The 15579-nt window shown below is 45.3% G+C and overlaps 1 protein-coding gene across 1 annotated transcript in view; it reads right to left on the bottom strand.

Annotated features, from left to right (window-relative positions):
- Positions 1-5402: 5402 nt before the first annotated feature.
- The window catches only part of LOC119402407 (probable cytochrome P450 12c1, mitochondrial), a 156121-nt gene continuing 145944 nt past the window's right edge, over positions 5403-15579 (bottom strand). Inside the window, exons 8-9 of the mRNA XM_037669547.2 lie at positions 12406-12636; positions 5403-5586 (exon numbers count right to left, since the gene is read on the bottom strand). Of these exons, the coding sequence (XP_037525475.2) occupies positions 5464-5586; positions 12406-12636 (354 nt within the window). The 3' untranslated portion in view covers positions 5403-5463. The remainder of the gene's footprint in view (positions 5587-12405; positions 12637-15579) is intronic.

The following is a 15579-nucleotide window of genomic DNA, read 5'->3' as shown; positions in this document are numbered from 1 at the left end:
GTGACCCTGACATTCGATGCCTGATCAATAATAATAACGTACAAATCCATTCCTTAGGTTAATTTAGGCACCATGTGAGAACTTGATGAAGAATTGCAGTGCGGAGGGTGGGGGCGGGACGGGAATTTAAAGGAGAGAACAGCAAGGAAGTCAACCAGAATTACAACATTCGGTATGCAACCCTACACTAGGGGGAATGAATATGGGAAAGAAAGATGAAAATAAGAGTGGAGATAAGAGCAGGCGCTCGAAAAAGAAATAAGAGGGAAGTGCGGAGCGGGAGCACTATAGCCTATCCAATAGGCCACTGCCACGCAAAAATGTACATTTTGTTAGGTTGAGTAATAGGTTGGACAACTGTGCTCGTCCGTTAATTAGGCATCACAGTTGCGTGGCCAATTAAAATCAATGCTGCCGTGTCGCCTTACAGAAGTCACGAATATGCAGAGCCATTTTATGGTGAGGCGGCCTTAATTTTTCAATTTTGCAAGCCACTGGCTTCTTGAGTTTCAGAACAGAGCATTGAAGTTAACACAACTTGGTGGTGGCATGGCAAGTCGCTAAAGAAGAGAACACTTGGTGTTCAAGAGTCGACGGCTGGCAACGGCGTAGGATTGCTACGATTTTGACAAATGGGTGAATTCCGAATCAGTGGAATCATGGAGCCGAGATCACAGGCGTCGGCCACCGGCAGTCTGATCATGGGTGAAAGCCATCGTCTTTTATACATCAGTCATCGAACCTTCTGGCGTTATCACTAGTGCTCGCAGAAGCTCCCGAATAAACTTGACTATTCGCATCATGCATTCTAAGAAAAAAAAAGAGTCAAAAGAGGCTCACGGCACCATGGCTCTCTTCGGGTATCCACTTGACCCCTTTTGGAAAATAGAAGCAGAAAAAGAGAGTTAAAAAAGAGAAAAAAGAGAGTACGGCTCTCGCACACAGCGTGCTGAACTCCACAATGCAACCGTTCAACGAAAGCTCCGTGGGTGCCGCCTAATAGTTCCTTTGGTCTTGTAAATATGCGTGACACCCCGAAAATGCACTGCTAGGACAGTAACCTCAACCTTTGTGCGCCCGCACCAAGCCGCTAGCGCCGCCATGTTGAATTCCGGCAATGAATTTTGCTTCGTAAATAGTGAGGTGCATTGTAGTCTCCACCGTGCGCTGTCAACCAAAAGCCCCAACAGCGTGTTTTTTAATATGTTGTCTCTCCTGCTGAGTTAGCGAGCATCGCCTCTTTTTTTTTTCCTCGCTCTCTTTTTTTGCGGCGCTCATTTGAGAAACCGGAGCTAATGGCGGAGGCGACGAACCACCAAAAGAACTTATAGCGGTGCCGTGTATCATCAGCGCAACTTCTTTCTGCAAACGGTCCTTCAGAGCAACGAAAGAGGCTTACTGCAAAGTACTGTACTTTTGCCCGTGTGTCACGGGTATTAGATAAAAAGACGGCCGTCTCTGTCGAAAACGACTGCCCGCTGTCCGCACAGAGGCAACAGACCAAAGTGTCCCTGGCCAGCCTTCAAAGCTGATCACCCTCTTTTTTGGCCCTCCGCTAGCAAGATGTAATCCTTAGCACAATCTTAATGAAAACCAGCAGACAATGAAGACAAGGAAAATATAGCGGACGTTAATTGTACTAGTAGTAGTAGTAGTACAACTTTATTTATAAGGGTTGGGATAAGGGGTCATGAGCTCGATGGGTGGGGCCCCAAGTACTGATTTAAGTGTATTGCAGTAAATGTGATACAGGTGTGAACAAAGTAAAGTGGACAGAAGACAACTTGCCGCCGGCAGGGACCGAACCTGCAACCTTCGGATGACGTGCCCTATGCTCTTAGCCACGATGTTAGAATAGGTTAGGTGTACCGACGTTCCGCCTCCGCCACGCAGCCTCCTCGCCGAACATGGGGACGCGCTTCACGTTTTTTCCGACAGGCTGCACTGGGTGTATCGAGGCTTCAGGTCAGCCGCTTCAACGGGGGCCGCGTCGCTTACAAAGCTGCATTTGCGACAACTCTTCAACTGCTGGGCTGGCCGTTCGTTTTTTATCAGGGTAACCGCACATATCAATCTGATTTGAAAGTAAATGCACAACATCAAGAAATTCAGTGGCGGTAGCCAACAGATGGAAATAGATAGGAAATATAGCTTCTGCGAACAGCGATATGGAGTTTACAGGTGAACACGAATTTCAAAAATATTTTAGCTCGTGCACACATAAGGCCATTGTGGCAAATTGGTTGAGGCCGCCGCGACAAACTGGGTTAATAATAACATCTGGTGTTTTACGTCCCAAAACCATGATATGATTATGAGAGACGCCGTAGTGGAGGGCTCCGGAAATTTCGACCATCTGGTGTTCTTTAACGTGCACTGACATCGCACAGGCCTCTACCATTTCGCCTCTGCCGAAATGCGACCGCCGCGGCCGGAATCAAAACCGCGACAACGGAACACCGTGCCCGCGACCTTTGGGTCAGCAGCCGAGCACCTTAGCCACTGGTCCACCGTGGCGGACCCGAACTGGGTTAGTCAAAAAGAAAAAGGTATTCCCTGAAAAAGGAGGCGGGGATGAGGGGGGTTGACGTCTCTCTATATGATGCTTGTAAGAAGAAAGCAACACATTTGACAATGGTAGGTTAGAAATTACTTTCATGGGTTGTCGTTGTGCATGCACCATATCGCATGGATTAAAGCAGCCGTCCACGGTGTTAGTTATTCAGCTGCCTTTGCAACGTTTACACGTGCTGGCTGGCGCGTGTTAGCGAAGGTTAACGTCCGTTTACCGACCAATCCATCATGAATCACCATGTGCCATTCTGATTCTGCCTCTCGTTATTCGTCACAGACATGCTGTTTGTTGCAGTAGCAGAAGTAGAACTTTGTGCCCTGCTCTGGGTGCACAAACGTGAAATGGTCGTGCCCGTTTCCTTTTCAGCGTCCTAACCATTTTTTTTCCAGTTTCTTATTTCGGGAATGACAGGAATTGAGAGTGACACCATATTCCGTGACGTCACTGTCTGACCCGTTAAAACTAACACGCCAAACCAGACGAGGCCCCATTCGTGCACGTACGTTCGTCAGTCGAAACGCCTGCCGCCTAAATGCTAGCCTATTTGAAATAGCTTATCCTTGTTCATCGTGTCCTTATTTACACAACTTATATTGTCCAGATGGGCAAGAAGTGCTCTTTGCCGCGATGCATCTCGGGCTACAGATCGTGCACGGAGAAAATTTGCTTTTTCGCTGCTCCGAAGGATAGTGACCGCTTGAAAATGTGGCCACTGCTATTCCACGGAAAAATCGCGAGTTGCAAACAAATTTTGTTTGTGAAAAACATTTTGATGCGCGATTTGTCACCAAATCACGGGAAGCGCCATTTAAAAGGAAACGTTCTTGTGAGGAAACATTCTTTCGTATCATTTAGCCGCACCATACAATACTCAAGCTAAAGCAGCTTTTTCAGGCAAAAATATGTAAAATTCGTAGATCGTGCCAATACTGTGATAAAATTCTTGGCGCACCACAACGTATATATCTTGCAGTCTATTTATTTTGAATATGTCAAAGAGCGGCTTCGTAGTCATCGGCCACAAGCTGTCGCCCACTTCATTGCATTCTCTTTGAATCCTGTATTTTCCGACGTGGGAGCGGCGCGTCACCTGCTAGTGCACGCCCCGAAAGACCTAAATAGAGTTATTTTATTCCATTACATCAAAGCATCCGTCTTCTCGCAAATGTTTACGGAATTTGCAAATAAGCGGTTCGTAGTAAAATATTCTGAAGGCTCACCTGATCTCATATGCGAAATGCCCCTTAACATGACACCTGCTCTTTATATGATGCTGACCGCAAATACATTAATCTTTCGAGAGTAAATGAAGGGTGAATTCAACACGCGTCACGCAACTGCAGATTTACATTTGTAGACAAATGCGGGCACGATCGCCTAGGCCACGGTGTTGCCGAGGCCGAAGGTGGTGTTTATGAGCTTCACGCCGCATGCCGAACCGTCATGCATAAAACACTACTAAGTCTTTATATCTAACTTATGTATATGATATTACAACACCACACAATCCTCACAGGGCCTTGCGATATTGCTAAACACGCTAAAACACCGAATGTTAGAAGCGTCAGGTTTGTGCTGGGTATAGCCAGGTGGCCACCGTCACGCGCGCGCCTCCTTTCGGCAAGAAAGGGAAAGAGGTCCCCGATTTCTCCTCATTCCAATACGCCGTCGCTCCACCTAACTATTCTAACACCGTGCTCTTAGCATTCGAGCTACGGCGGCAGTCGTCCCCTCGCCAACATTGTGGGGAATTTATGTGCATGCAAACCCCGAGAGTGTTAGTCAGCTCCACTCGCAGCGATGACGGCGAGTGTGGAACATTCTAGCAGCTGGCGTCACGTAGCACATGATCTTTTAACGAGCCGACAGCTGACCAATAAGCCCTCGCATACTACCTGAAGGCATCAAGTCTGCCGGAACGAGACCCAATATTAACGCTCGCATTTAAGACGTTCCCTCCAAAAATGTGTATTCACGAAACCGTATCTACAGTTTAATCCCGAGCGTCCGGTTTGTCAACAATAGTTACTCCTTCGCAGTAGCAGGGCTTAGCTTGAGAGAGCGAAGTCCGTTAATCAGCGTGTCGCTGCGTCGCAAAATGGCAATGCGTGGCACTACGCCTCTGTTTTGCAAACTATTTCGGACGGTAGTGCGCTACACAGCCCGATATAGGGCCGCCATAGGTTAGCAATGTTCGCACCAACGTGTCTTTTCGACTGTGAAAAGGAATTCTAGAAAAATTCCGGCACGATTTACGGCCCAGGCGGCTGTTTTGATAGGCGGTACATGAGAGTACGAAAAAATTACGGTGGGGGAGGGGGCGCGGGGTCCCCCCCAACCCTGAAGAACATCTCAATTAATGACGGGCAACATTTTATTTCCCAGTGCTGTTTGTCAAGAGGTAGCGAGTCAGCCCCTTTAAGGCGTAAGCGTAAATTCGCCTTTTGTAAATTCCCCATTTGTCAAACTACCGTCGTGGAGCGTCTCAAATCCACACTGGTTAAGGCAAAGAGACGTTCTACGGGCAACATGCAACGAGATACCACCAATTCGCTTGCACGTCGCCCGCGTTCGCGGAGTGAAATGTCACTCCGCGAACTTTTCGGAACACAAAAAATTTCTGGCAGCAACGAGTGACATGCCGATTGTTACAGAACTAACTTTCCGATACGCCATGACCAAGTCTTTGAGAGTTAAAAGATTATCGCTGGTTCCGCCTCTGACAGTGATCTGGTATGTAGTGCGAGACCAAAAACAACCAATGGGACTTTTCCTTGCTTGTATTAAACACGAAAATGAAGTTTATTTCTCGAATGCATTTCTGTTATCCAGTGTAGTCTGCAATCATCCTAATGACTAGGCAGCCCGCACGGCGAGACTACAGGAGTTTAAGTCAGGGTTTTTTCTAGCTCGACGAAGCGGAACTTGGCTGGCCTTTCGGGTTTACCGGTGAACTGTGTTACAAAACCGATGTCTCCATGATGATTCTCCACTCGGTACCGTTTGAGAACCTGCATAAGAGAAGAAAATTTAGAATGTTTGTTGGGACACCTGATGAACGTAAGACATTCTCTGCATTCTCTCCATTCTCTGCATTCATCAGAATGAAACAAGGGAAAATAGAGCGAAGCGCTCGTTTGTTTGCGATACTACCAAATGAACTCAACATACATTTAAGCGATGTATTTAAGGAACACATTTCTGTTTGAGTCGTTTGGTTGCGTCTACACTCACAAGTTCTCACACATTCTAAAGAAAACAGCCGCTTGTGACAATGTTCACATTGTTTTTTTTTTTTTTTTTTTGAGCACCTAGCAAACTTTGCAGTCTTTGCGAAAAACTGAACTCACTATGAAGATAAAGGGTTTTTGTCGAAAGAAGCACAAAAAAATTAGTGTAAACCGGGTGTCATCATCGTATCCCGCTGTCCTGCGACAGATGTTACTTGGTGGATAGTGGAGTCCAAGATCAAGAAGGGAGCCGACGGATGGATACACGTTATAGATTTCAAAACAGGAAAATTGCCTCAGATCAGGCTGGCCGACGTTTCGATAGGGGACCTATCTTTGTCAAAGGCGCCTTGTCATCCCTGGCGTGTTAGTTTTAAGGGGTTAGTGATGACGTCGTGTCCAGCGGTGGCGCGTCTGTTGCTGTTGGTAATTTCTGCCTGGAAAGAGAGAAACTCGAAAGCAGAGGAGTGTAGCCCTTGCCACATTTCAAGAAAGTTTGCAAACACGTTCGGGTCTGCCATGTCAGAGTTAAAGGTAGCTGCAAAGAAAAAAAAAAAAAGAAAAAAAAGGGGGGGGGGGTACAACCAAGCGAGAGGGCGAGTGCAGCCATCACAAAGAGCTGCAGAAGGTGGCGAGGAAGGAAACTACAGGCGGGAAGAAAAACCGGGCGGCTTACGTTTAAATGTCCGCCAAGGAGCTGCAGAAGGTGGTGGGGAAGGCAGCTACAAAAGGAAAAAAAAAAGGTACTCGGGCGGCGTACGTTTAAAATTCCGCCTGCCTACTTTAAGTGATATTGAAAGGGTTGCCTGAAAAGCAAGCTCCTGCTTAATGGGTGGACAATTCGTGCTTGAACGGCGAAAAGGCCATTGCAGTAAGACTAGAAGACGTCGCCAGGTGGTTTTCTTCCGCGGCCCTACCGAGAACTTCGATGCAAAGAACTTTTACAGCGGAAGCTTTTATGAGTTCACAACCGCCGATTTTGGCGCCGTAGTTGTCCGCCGCCGCCACCGAGTTACGCAACATAACAACCTTGTCGTTGAATGCTTCCGAGCCATAACAAATGGCTCAGCCATAATTCTTCATCGTCATCAGCCATAGCGCAAACACAGTGCACATAATGCCTTACAAATGTGTAGCGGATGCCACGCTTGACCGCAGAATGACGATTAATTGTTTAGTGGGTGCTTCCCTACTTTACAAAAATTGCGATGATTTATGGCGTAGTGGGTACCTTGCAAGTGTACTTGTATTTCTTGCCCCAAGAGAGTTCACAGCAAGCTCTACAAAAGCCGCTCTTCCAGCTTTCGCTGTGACTCTGCTGCGTGTTCGGCGCAGGCATAGAAATTTTTTTGGCACCACAATTATTGTTGCTAAAAGCAAATGTGAAGTAATACGTCTAATAATTGATAGTGAGCATATTCATTACATTAGTGATGTTTGTATTAGTAAACTTCCGTAAGATTGTACGACAAAGAATAGCACTTTATGCGCAAGGTGCAACGGATTGTTATTATCTCAAGTCTTTATGGTGCTCTGTATTGTTTTCAAATGCTTTGATTGTAAGGCATTTCACGCGATCGGTGTTGTTGTTTTCGGAAGATGCTTATGTTCAGCTTGGCGAAAGGATTAAACGTCAATATGGTCCGTTGCGCCTATGTGTACAGTGTGTCTTTCTTCTGTCCTAATTTTTATCAGTGCTAACCACCGTCATGTAAGGCCTTGGCTACGGCCCTGAGCCACTTATGGGGATACTTATATAACCTATCACTTACAGCCCACATGCACAAGCTCTCCCCATGCCGCTCATCAAACAGAAATAGTTGCAAAGGTCTGTTTGGACGAAGGAATACACTTTGTGGCTACGTGTTACTCGAGGCATCTTTGGCTTGTAACAATTTTCCCAGTCCCTTTTTCGGTATTGCTGACCCGCCGCGGTGGACTTGAGGTTATAACTACAATAACGAAATAAGCGCCATAACCACTAGACCACCGCAGATTGAAGGAAAGGTTGTTATGGTCTAGTGTTCCAGTGGTTATGGTGCTCGGCTGCTGACCTTCGGGTCAGCAGTCGAGCACCATAACCGCAAGACAACCGCGGCGCGTCAGCAATACCGAAAACGTGGTTGGGAAGATTGTTACAAGATGAAGCTGCCTGGAGTAACACATAGCTTGTATTCTAAAACAAATGCTGTATTTTGGCATGAGGTACTACCGCACCAACACTAAAAAAACTACTAGTTCTTCAAGTTTTGCGAGCATTCTAACAATATCATGGCATTATCAGGGACTTGAAAACTAAACCGCTCTTTGAAAAATATGCAATGCTAAAGATAACATAGCTATAACACTTCAAACTTCTGCAATGGGTTCAAGAAAACAAGAATTAGTGTATTCAGAACATGCCTGACGATACACTTTACAACAGGTGTCAGCAACGTCAGAGAATCCCAAAATCTATGAAAATTTATGGTAAACAACATGTCGAATATCAAATACCTGCATTCTTAAATCCTGTACATGGTCTCATTGATTCCAATTGCATGCCTTCTAACACTATTATCAAATCCATTCTTGCATACCATAATATTGTATGCTTTATATGCTTAATATGCTTAATGAAGTTTCTGTGTTTGACTTCCAGAACCTTATAATATGAATAATGGGAAATTTTGTGCGCAAAAACAAAACAATTCACCAGAACGAGAGACACTCCTAGCGCCCGTCCTGTCTCTCTCGTTGCGGTGAATTGTCTTGTTTTTGCGCACAAAATTTCCCATCAGCTATGTACCATCTCGCCGAATTTCAAGTTTTGTTAAACCATACAATACCAATTTGTATTACGTGATGAACCTGTTAAGGTTTTATTTCACATATATAATCAGACTATGATAATGCTTGTTGCGTTATTCTGTAATATAAGAGAGTGTACTTGTCATATACTGTGGTGCTCAGTGGCCTGCGTGTCAAACTGTAATAAGGAGCAGAGGCCACTTGTCGGGCTCTATGGCCGTAAGACTCTGCTCCCGCTCCTGTTATAATTCAGGACAAATAAGGATGTATTCAATTCAATTCAAGGTCGCAGAATTGAAGCCTGGCCGCTAGGGCCGCATTTCGATGCAGGCGAAATGCGGCCCATGTAGTCAGATTTAGGTGCGCGTTAAGAACCCCGGGTGGTCGAAATTTTCGGAGCTCTCCACTGCGGCGTTCCCTCAGTCATATCGTGGTTTTGGGAAGTAAAACCACAACAGCTATTTCTCGGTATTGCGAAGCGAGAATAAGTTAGGAAAACCTTAAGAAGTTTCAATGAGTTCGGACATGTCATTCCATTTTCCCAGGTGATCAACTAAGCTGTCTTGCACGCTTTCGTGTGCTGCCTGTTACACGTATGTGACATTTACACTTAGAATGATTTGTTCGGAGTTCGTTGAGGCGAGCGCGTTTCTATTTCCTTTGCCTTGGTTTTACTGAAACCATACCTCCTCAATAATATTTTTTTTCATGTTTATATCCAAAAAAAAAAGTATGTTGTCCTCTGAAGCAAGACGAGAGAGAGGAAAGACAGGGATTTTAACCAGTTTGGTATAACCGGTATGCTACCCTGCACAGAGGGAAGGTAGCCATAGACCTAATATACCAAGTGTAAAAAAGTTTCGTTGAGCCAATGTCGCCGAAATACGAAACATACAATTGACGTGAGTGTTTGGGCGGGTTGGTAGTTCATCGTGAAGGAAATTTCAACAGCGCGGGAATAAACACGAAGCACGAAAAGAGAGCTGACATGGACAGCTCTCTTTTCGTGCTCCATGTTTATTCCCGCGCTGTTGAAATTTTCTTCACGAAAAATACCATTTGAAATCCGTGACCTAATGTGCAGAGATATCGGCGCGAAACTTAAAAATTCGGCAGATCCCACGCACAGTGGGAATCGATGTTACGCGAAGCATGCGCGCGGTGGTGGCTGTGGCGCAATTTTTCACATTGAGCGAAACGTTACGGAATGACGCTAGAGAAATGTGGAAGTGGTAGAAGCACACTCATATGTTGAAGAGTCGCATATGTATTATGTAACCAGTTGTTTACAGTTGCGTAATGATGCCAACAGCAACATGGGTGTTACCAACACAAGACGCAGTAAGCTGGTACGTAGTGCTTATATTCTTCAGTACTGGATAGCGTGAATCCGAACAGGACAAAGAAGCAACACAGATGCACGGGACAGGCGGTACTCGAAACTAAGCTTCATTCAGGAAAGTTTCTCTAGATATATACACAGCCGAGTGGCACGCGCAGGCGCACTACACACACGTTACAGTCACAGTGGCATTTGTTACAGTTGTTATGCTTGTACTTGTCTGTTATGATGGATAACGCACGCACGTTTCCCGAACCCGTGTGCATGTGTGGAAGGGGTCCTTGACAGTTGTTGAACAAGGTCATCATCACCGTGATCAGTGAGCACCAGCAGCTGAACCGGACTTGTTAATGGGATCCGTTCGTGATCGCGGCTACGAGGGGTCTAAGAGTAGTGAAGTGCGAGGTATAGCACAGCTGGTGGAAATCCGGGATACCTCTTACGATGAAATGATCATGATGCCTCCTGTCCAGGACGTGGCAGCGAGGTCTATCGATGCCCTGTACACATCCAGGCCGTCTTTCATGCAGTATAAGGACCTGGCATTGTTGGGTCTTTATAAACCAATGTTGAAGTCACCGGTAATGATGAGAGGCCTGTTACTCTAGGCAGATTTATTGTAGGAAGCATTGGCCCCGGTTTTTGCGTAATCCACGTGTTCCACGTTGCGGACTACGTGGACGAGCGGATAGTAGTTGAGCGTCTTGCAGGGGTGTTCTGTTTTTAGCTTCGTCACTTTCCTTGCGTCCGCCGCGGTGGTGTAGCGGCTACGGTGCTCGGCTGCTGACCCGAAGGTCGCGGGTTCGATCCCGGCCGCGGCGGTCGAATTTCAATGGAGGCAAAGTGCTAGATACCCGTTTACTCTGCGATCTCGGTACGCGTTAATGAATACCAGATGGTCAAAATTTAGGGAGCCCTTCGCTGCGGCATCTCTCATATTCATATCATGGTTTGGTGGCATAAAACCCCATCAGATATTGTTATTATTACTTTCCTTGCGCGTCTGTCTGTGTGTTTGCGGTTACTGTGTTGGTTGAGACTATCACCTGTGGCGCATACCCGCTTAACATGAACTCTGGCATGCAGGTATGTGCCAAACGTGACTGAGAGAAAGAGTTTCATGACGTATGCGACAGCCATTTTGCGTTATTCATGTCATGACCACTGAATCGTGTTTGTGATAAACTGATCCCCTGCTATGCCAATTTTTGGTATATTACAAGTTATGGACACGACCTGGAGAGCGCCCATACGTAGGCGGCTAGATAGATAGATAGATAGATAGATACGTAGATAGAAACGGCCAAAGTGCCTGAGATTCGCTAAGAAATGCTTCGCATTTAAAACTCCTCGTTCCTATTTTTCGGCTTCTCTTGGACGTTGTGTTGCTTTCATTTCAAGACATCTCTCCCACCCCCCCTCACGATATATTAGAGCTTAAAATTATGGCTTTTGTTTATAAATAGGTTAAATTAAAAAAATAACTCATTAAAAATAAATAGCGCCCCTGATTGTGTTCTACGAAAGAGAAATACAGAAGACGACAAACACTACTGCAGTACTCATGGCTGGATGAAGCCATTATAGGTTTTATTATTTTATTTTCAATAACGAATATCTTTTCTCTATCTATCTTATTCCCTCCCAGAAAAACGGTGGTGGTGCTGCCGACGTAGATACGCCTGGAGCACGCGAAATATTACTATCGCTAAGAAAAGAAAACTACAACGACTAGCGGTACAAATCAAATAGGGCTCGCAAATCAGGCTCCAGGTTTGCGCAGAACGGCAGATCGAGCGCTTTCTACGCTGAGAAACATGACTACAACCGTGAAAGAAGGCCGTAAACATTTCAGGAAGTTTTGTGGTAAAGTATTCCTAGGAACATGCGAATTTCCTTTTAGTACAGCGTTCGGTGGCAGGTACCTTCCTGCATTTGTTCGACTGAAGACAGTATTCTAGATAACGTAAAATTTCAATGCATTCTGTATTTGTTTTGTGTATCCTAATTGACACTTGTGTGTTTGAGTAGTTTAATGTCATGAGCAACACCATGAAAAGCGTCAGTAAAGGCTGGAAATAGAGCGTTAACTTAAATTGAGTACCTATTGCAATGTGCAAGTCTCGTACACAAAAAAACCGGTTGTCTTATGCATGCATAACCGGAGGAAAATCTTCTTTGTCACTAGAAATGATTCTCTGATATGTGCACTTGCGAATAAATTACTTAATTCGATCACTTACTGTAGCATCCGACAGCGGAAACGATGAGCAGCAGCAGCTTTTTTTCATTTTGGCGGTAATGAAATATTTGTTTAGGTAATTCTACAGGTTCCGTAGAAGTTAGATTATGCTTCCAAGAAACCACGTTTGTAATGTATCGCAGCATGCGCGATAGATCTTCAGATTTCTTCAAGCACTCTTTTCGCTGGACATTTACCTAGAACGGGTGAAACCCTTCAAACATACCTTGGCTACAAGAACTGTGATCTCCATCTCGGCGATCCTTCTGCCTATGCACATTCTCGGTCCAATGCTGAACGGGAGGGAGGCGAATGGGTGCAGTTGCCACGTGTCATCATCTGTCTTGTGCGAATTGCCGTTGCTTGACCGTAGCCACCGTTCGGGCAGGAACTCGGACGCCCGAGTAAAATTCTCGTCCAGTCTTCCAGCTACGAATGGCTCAGTCCGCAATACTGTCTGCAAAGTGGTATTTCTATTGTTGTAACCGTCTTCAGTTGAATACCTTTCTGAATTGCAAGCAATTATGAAATGGTTGCTTATACACACTGAGCAAAGTATGAGAGAGTGGCTGGTGAGGTAATTGTGCGGATTCTCATGTTGCACTCAATGAAGCTTTAGTTGTACATAAGCGTAGGCGGCACTCGTATTGTGCTATGGCGATACTGTGTGCCTTAATGATAGTAAAAAAATTGGGCTCTTTGTTTCATAACTAAACTTCCACTTGAAAGAACGTGAGCTTGGGCATGTTGGCAATCCATGTTAAGAACTATAGCGCACCGATGGGACAGGAACAGAAAGAAAGGACGAAAACAAAGAAAAAGCGGTGCGTCCACGTCGTTTCCTTGTGTTCCTCTCCTTTTGGTGCGCTTTAGTTGTTAAGATAGAGTTCCACGTTTTGGGAGTTTGTAAACAGCGGATCTGTTTAAGCCAAGCGTTGATCCGCGGGAACAGAAATGACCATCATCATTCATCCTCTTCTCCCAGAACACGTGCGCCAATGTCTCCGGAGCGGCCTGTAATGGCTTTGATGGGTGAGGGAACGAGTACAGAGAGAGAGAAAGAAAGAGAGAGAACTTCCCGGCGGAAAAATGTTTTTCGCTAGACGGGATTCAAACCGGCGTACTCTCGATCCGAAGGTGAGCGTCCTATCCAATATAGGCTACCCAGGCACGCATCAGAGCATAGCAAAGCCTTTATAGAATAGTGTAGCAGGGGGTGGGAAAGGGAAGTGAGCGCGAGGAGGAGAGGAGGAGGAGGTGATAGAATAAAGCACAGCACAAAAAGGACGAGAAAGAGAAAGCGCGAGAGAGAAAGAAATAGAGAGAGAAAGATCAAAGGAGAGGGAGAGAAAGAAAGGGAAGGAAGTAGAATAAAGACCGGAAGAGCAAGAAAGACAAAGCGATATATACAGAGAGAGCGAGAGAGGTGCATAAATAGACATAAACAGATGAAAAAAAGGCGCAGAAAAAGAGAGGAAAAGAAAGAAAGACTGAAGAGAAACAAGAAGGCCGCCCAGCTCCGCACTTCCTTCAGGCTTGGCACCACTAGTGCGAAGTTGGCTTCTTTTTTTTTTTCTTGAAATTTGAAGTGTGTTTCTCAAAGTTTATTTTCCTGCAAAAATTCGGCGTTTATTGCAGTTTATTGCTCGTAAATCTGCAATTCTCCGAAATTCAGAGTTTCATTCTGCATTGTAGTCTATACTCCAAAAGCTTAGATCAAATGATATCTGAACACGAAAACATCAGAGCACCCGAAGTGTATTTTATGTCTGCATGGTTTGAACGCACAAATACATATACACACAAACACAGATGCTTGAATATAAAACACCTACGTCTGTGCGTATTGAAACCCTAAAAATTGTTGCAGACATACTTTACGCAAACATACTTTACGAGGTTGCTGTCACTTCTGGAAGCGCGCTAATTTCGACTGATAATTCTGAGCTTTGAAAGTGCCCTTTCGAAGTTCCCAGTAGAAACAGGTAGAGTCAGAAGACTCAGCGCGCCGCGAGAAACAACTGGGCAGTGGATAGTGTGAAGTCTGCAAAACGGCTGGGGCTCAGCAATGTTACTGATTTCGTGGTTCGCAAAATCACTCATAAGTTGGCTCTCGCCGTCAGCTTCAAGAAACACTAACTTAAAAATCGGCGCATAGTTTTCGAAAGCGGCGATTTGAACGCTGTACCAAAAGAAGTCAGTACTGGAGTGCATCGCTAAGATTCCTCTCAACTGTCTGTCTCCACTTTGCAGCGACAGTAGCCTAGTATACTTGAAGGACTGCGATAGTCGTTGAGTGGTCATTGAGGTCCAACAGACTTGCGACATCTGGTGTGAAGACCTCAGATGGGTCACGCAACTGACTGAGGCGTGACCCATCTGTGCGATGGGTGCGGTCTACGAGATACTGCTGACGTGAGGTAAAGTCTGATACATCGGCCAAACCGGCCGATGTATCAGTGACCGCTTGGAACATGCCCTTTCGATAAAGAACGGAACACGGTCATATTCGCCGTTAAAATCGTTGTTTTGTCGGACCATTGCGAATGGTCAAAAATTTTACCGGCTAGTGTTTATCGAATTTTTATTGGATTTATCTGAAAAGGAGCAGCTTGATACAAATACCTTCGGGCTGGATATCGCAAGGTGAACGACTAAGAAAGGATATCCTGTGGGTCTCCACCGTCGTAACTACGGCGACAGAAGACCACAGGGCGATAAACACAAGAATGAACAGAGCTCTCACTTCGGCTTGTTGGTTCAACACAGCAGAGGTAACAGCCCAGATACCGATGAGGACGAACACGGCGGACAAAAGCAGCGCTCACTTTCAACAAGTCAGCGCTGCTGCGTTTCTCTACTGTTGATGTAGATGCAGATCCTAAAATTTTGGCTCACACCGACCCAGGGGAATCGGGTAGCTTAGCTGAAACATTTAAAATATAGAACAGAGCAAACTTCGTCGTTTTATAACAAGATTATTTGTCAGAATAATTTTTTAAATAAAAAAAGGGGGTGGAATAGACTTTCAGCGCATAAAAATTAATTTGGTAATACAAAAGAAAACATTATGAGCTGTAACTCTAGGTAATAAGAAAATAAGGTGTCAAATTTAATCCAATGATGCATGCCCATGTTTCTAAAAATCGCTTCCTTATTGCGGAAAACCTTCGACAAGAGATGAGAAAGTGCTCTATTGTTTCATCTTCCCTACAATAAGAACTAAGTGGGGTGGGTGCCAAACCAGCTCTTTGTAGACGAAAATTCTGTGTGCCTCACTTTGTCCTCGACAGTACCTGCGCTGTTTTCTTTACTAACAAAAAATCCTCTTAATTTGCTGCACAAGCCACGTCATTCATGGAATTCGCTTGTGTTGCAGTGGGGAGTATATGAGGGAGAC

The sequence above is a fragment of the Rhipicephalus sanguineus genome, chromosome 8 (genome assembly GCF_013339695.2).
Source record: "Rhipicephalus sanguineus isolate Rsan-2018 chromosome 8, BIME_Rsan_1.4, whole genome shotgun sequence".
In the NCBI taxonomy this organism is placed as follows: Eukaryota; Metazoa; Arthropoda; class Arachnida; order Ixodida; family Ixodidae; genus Rhipicephalus; species Rhipicephalus sanguineus.
This window is presented reverse-complemented; position numbering and strand designations above follow the sequence as displayed.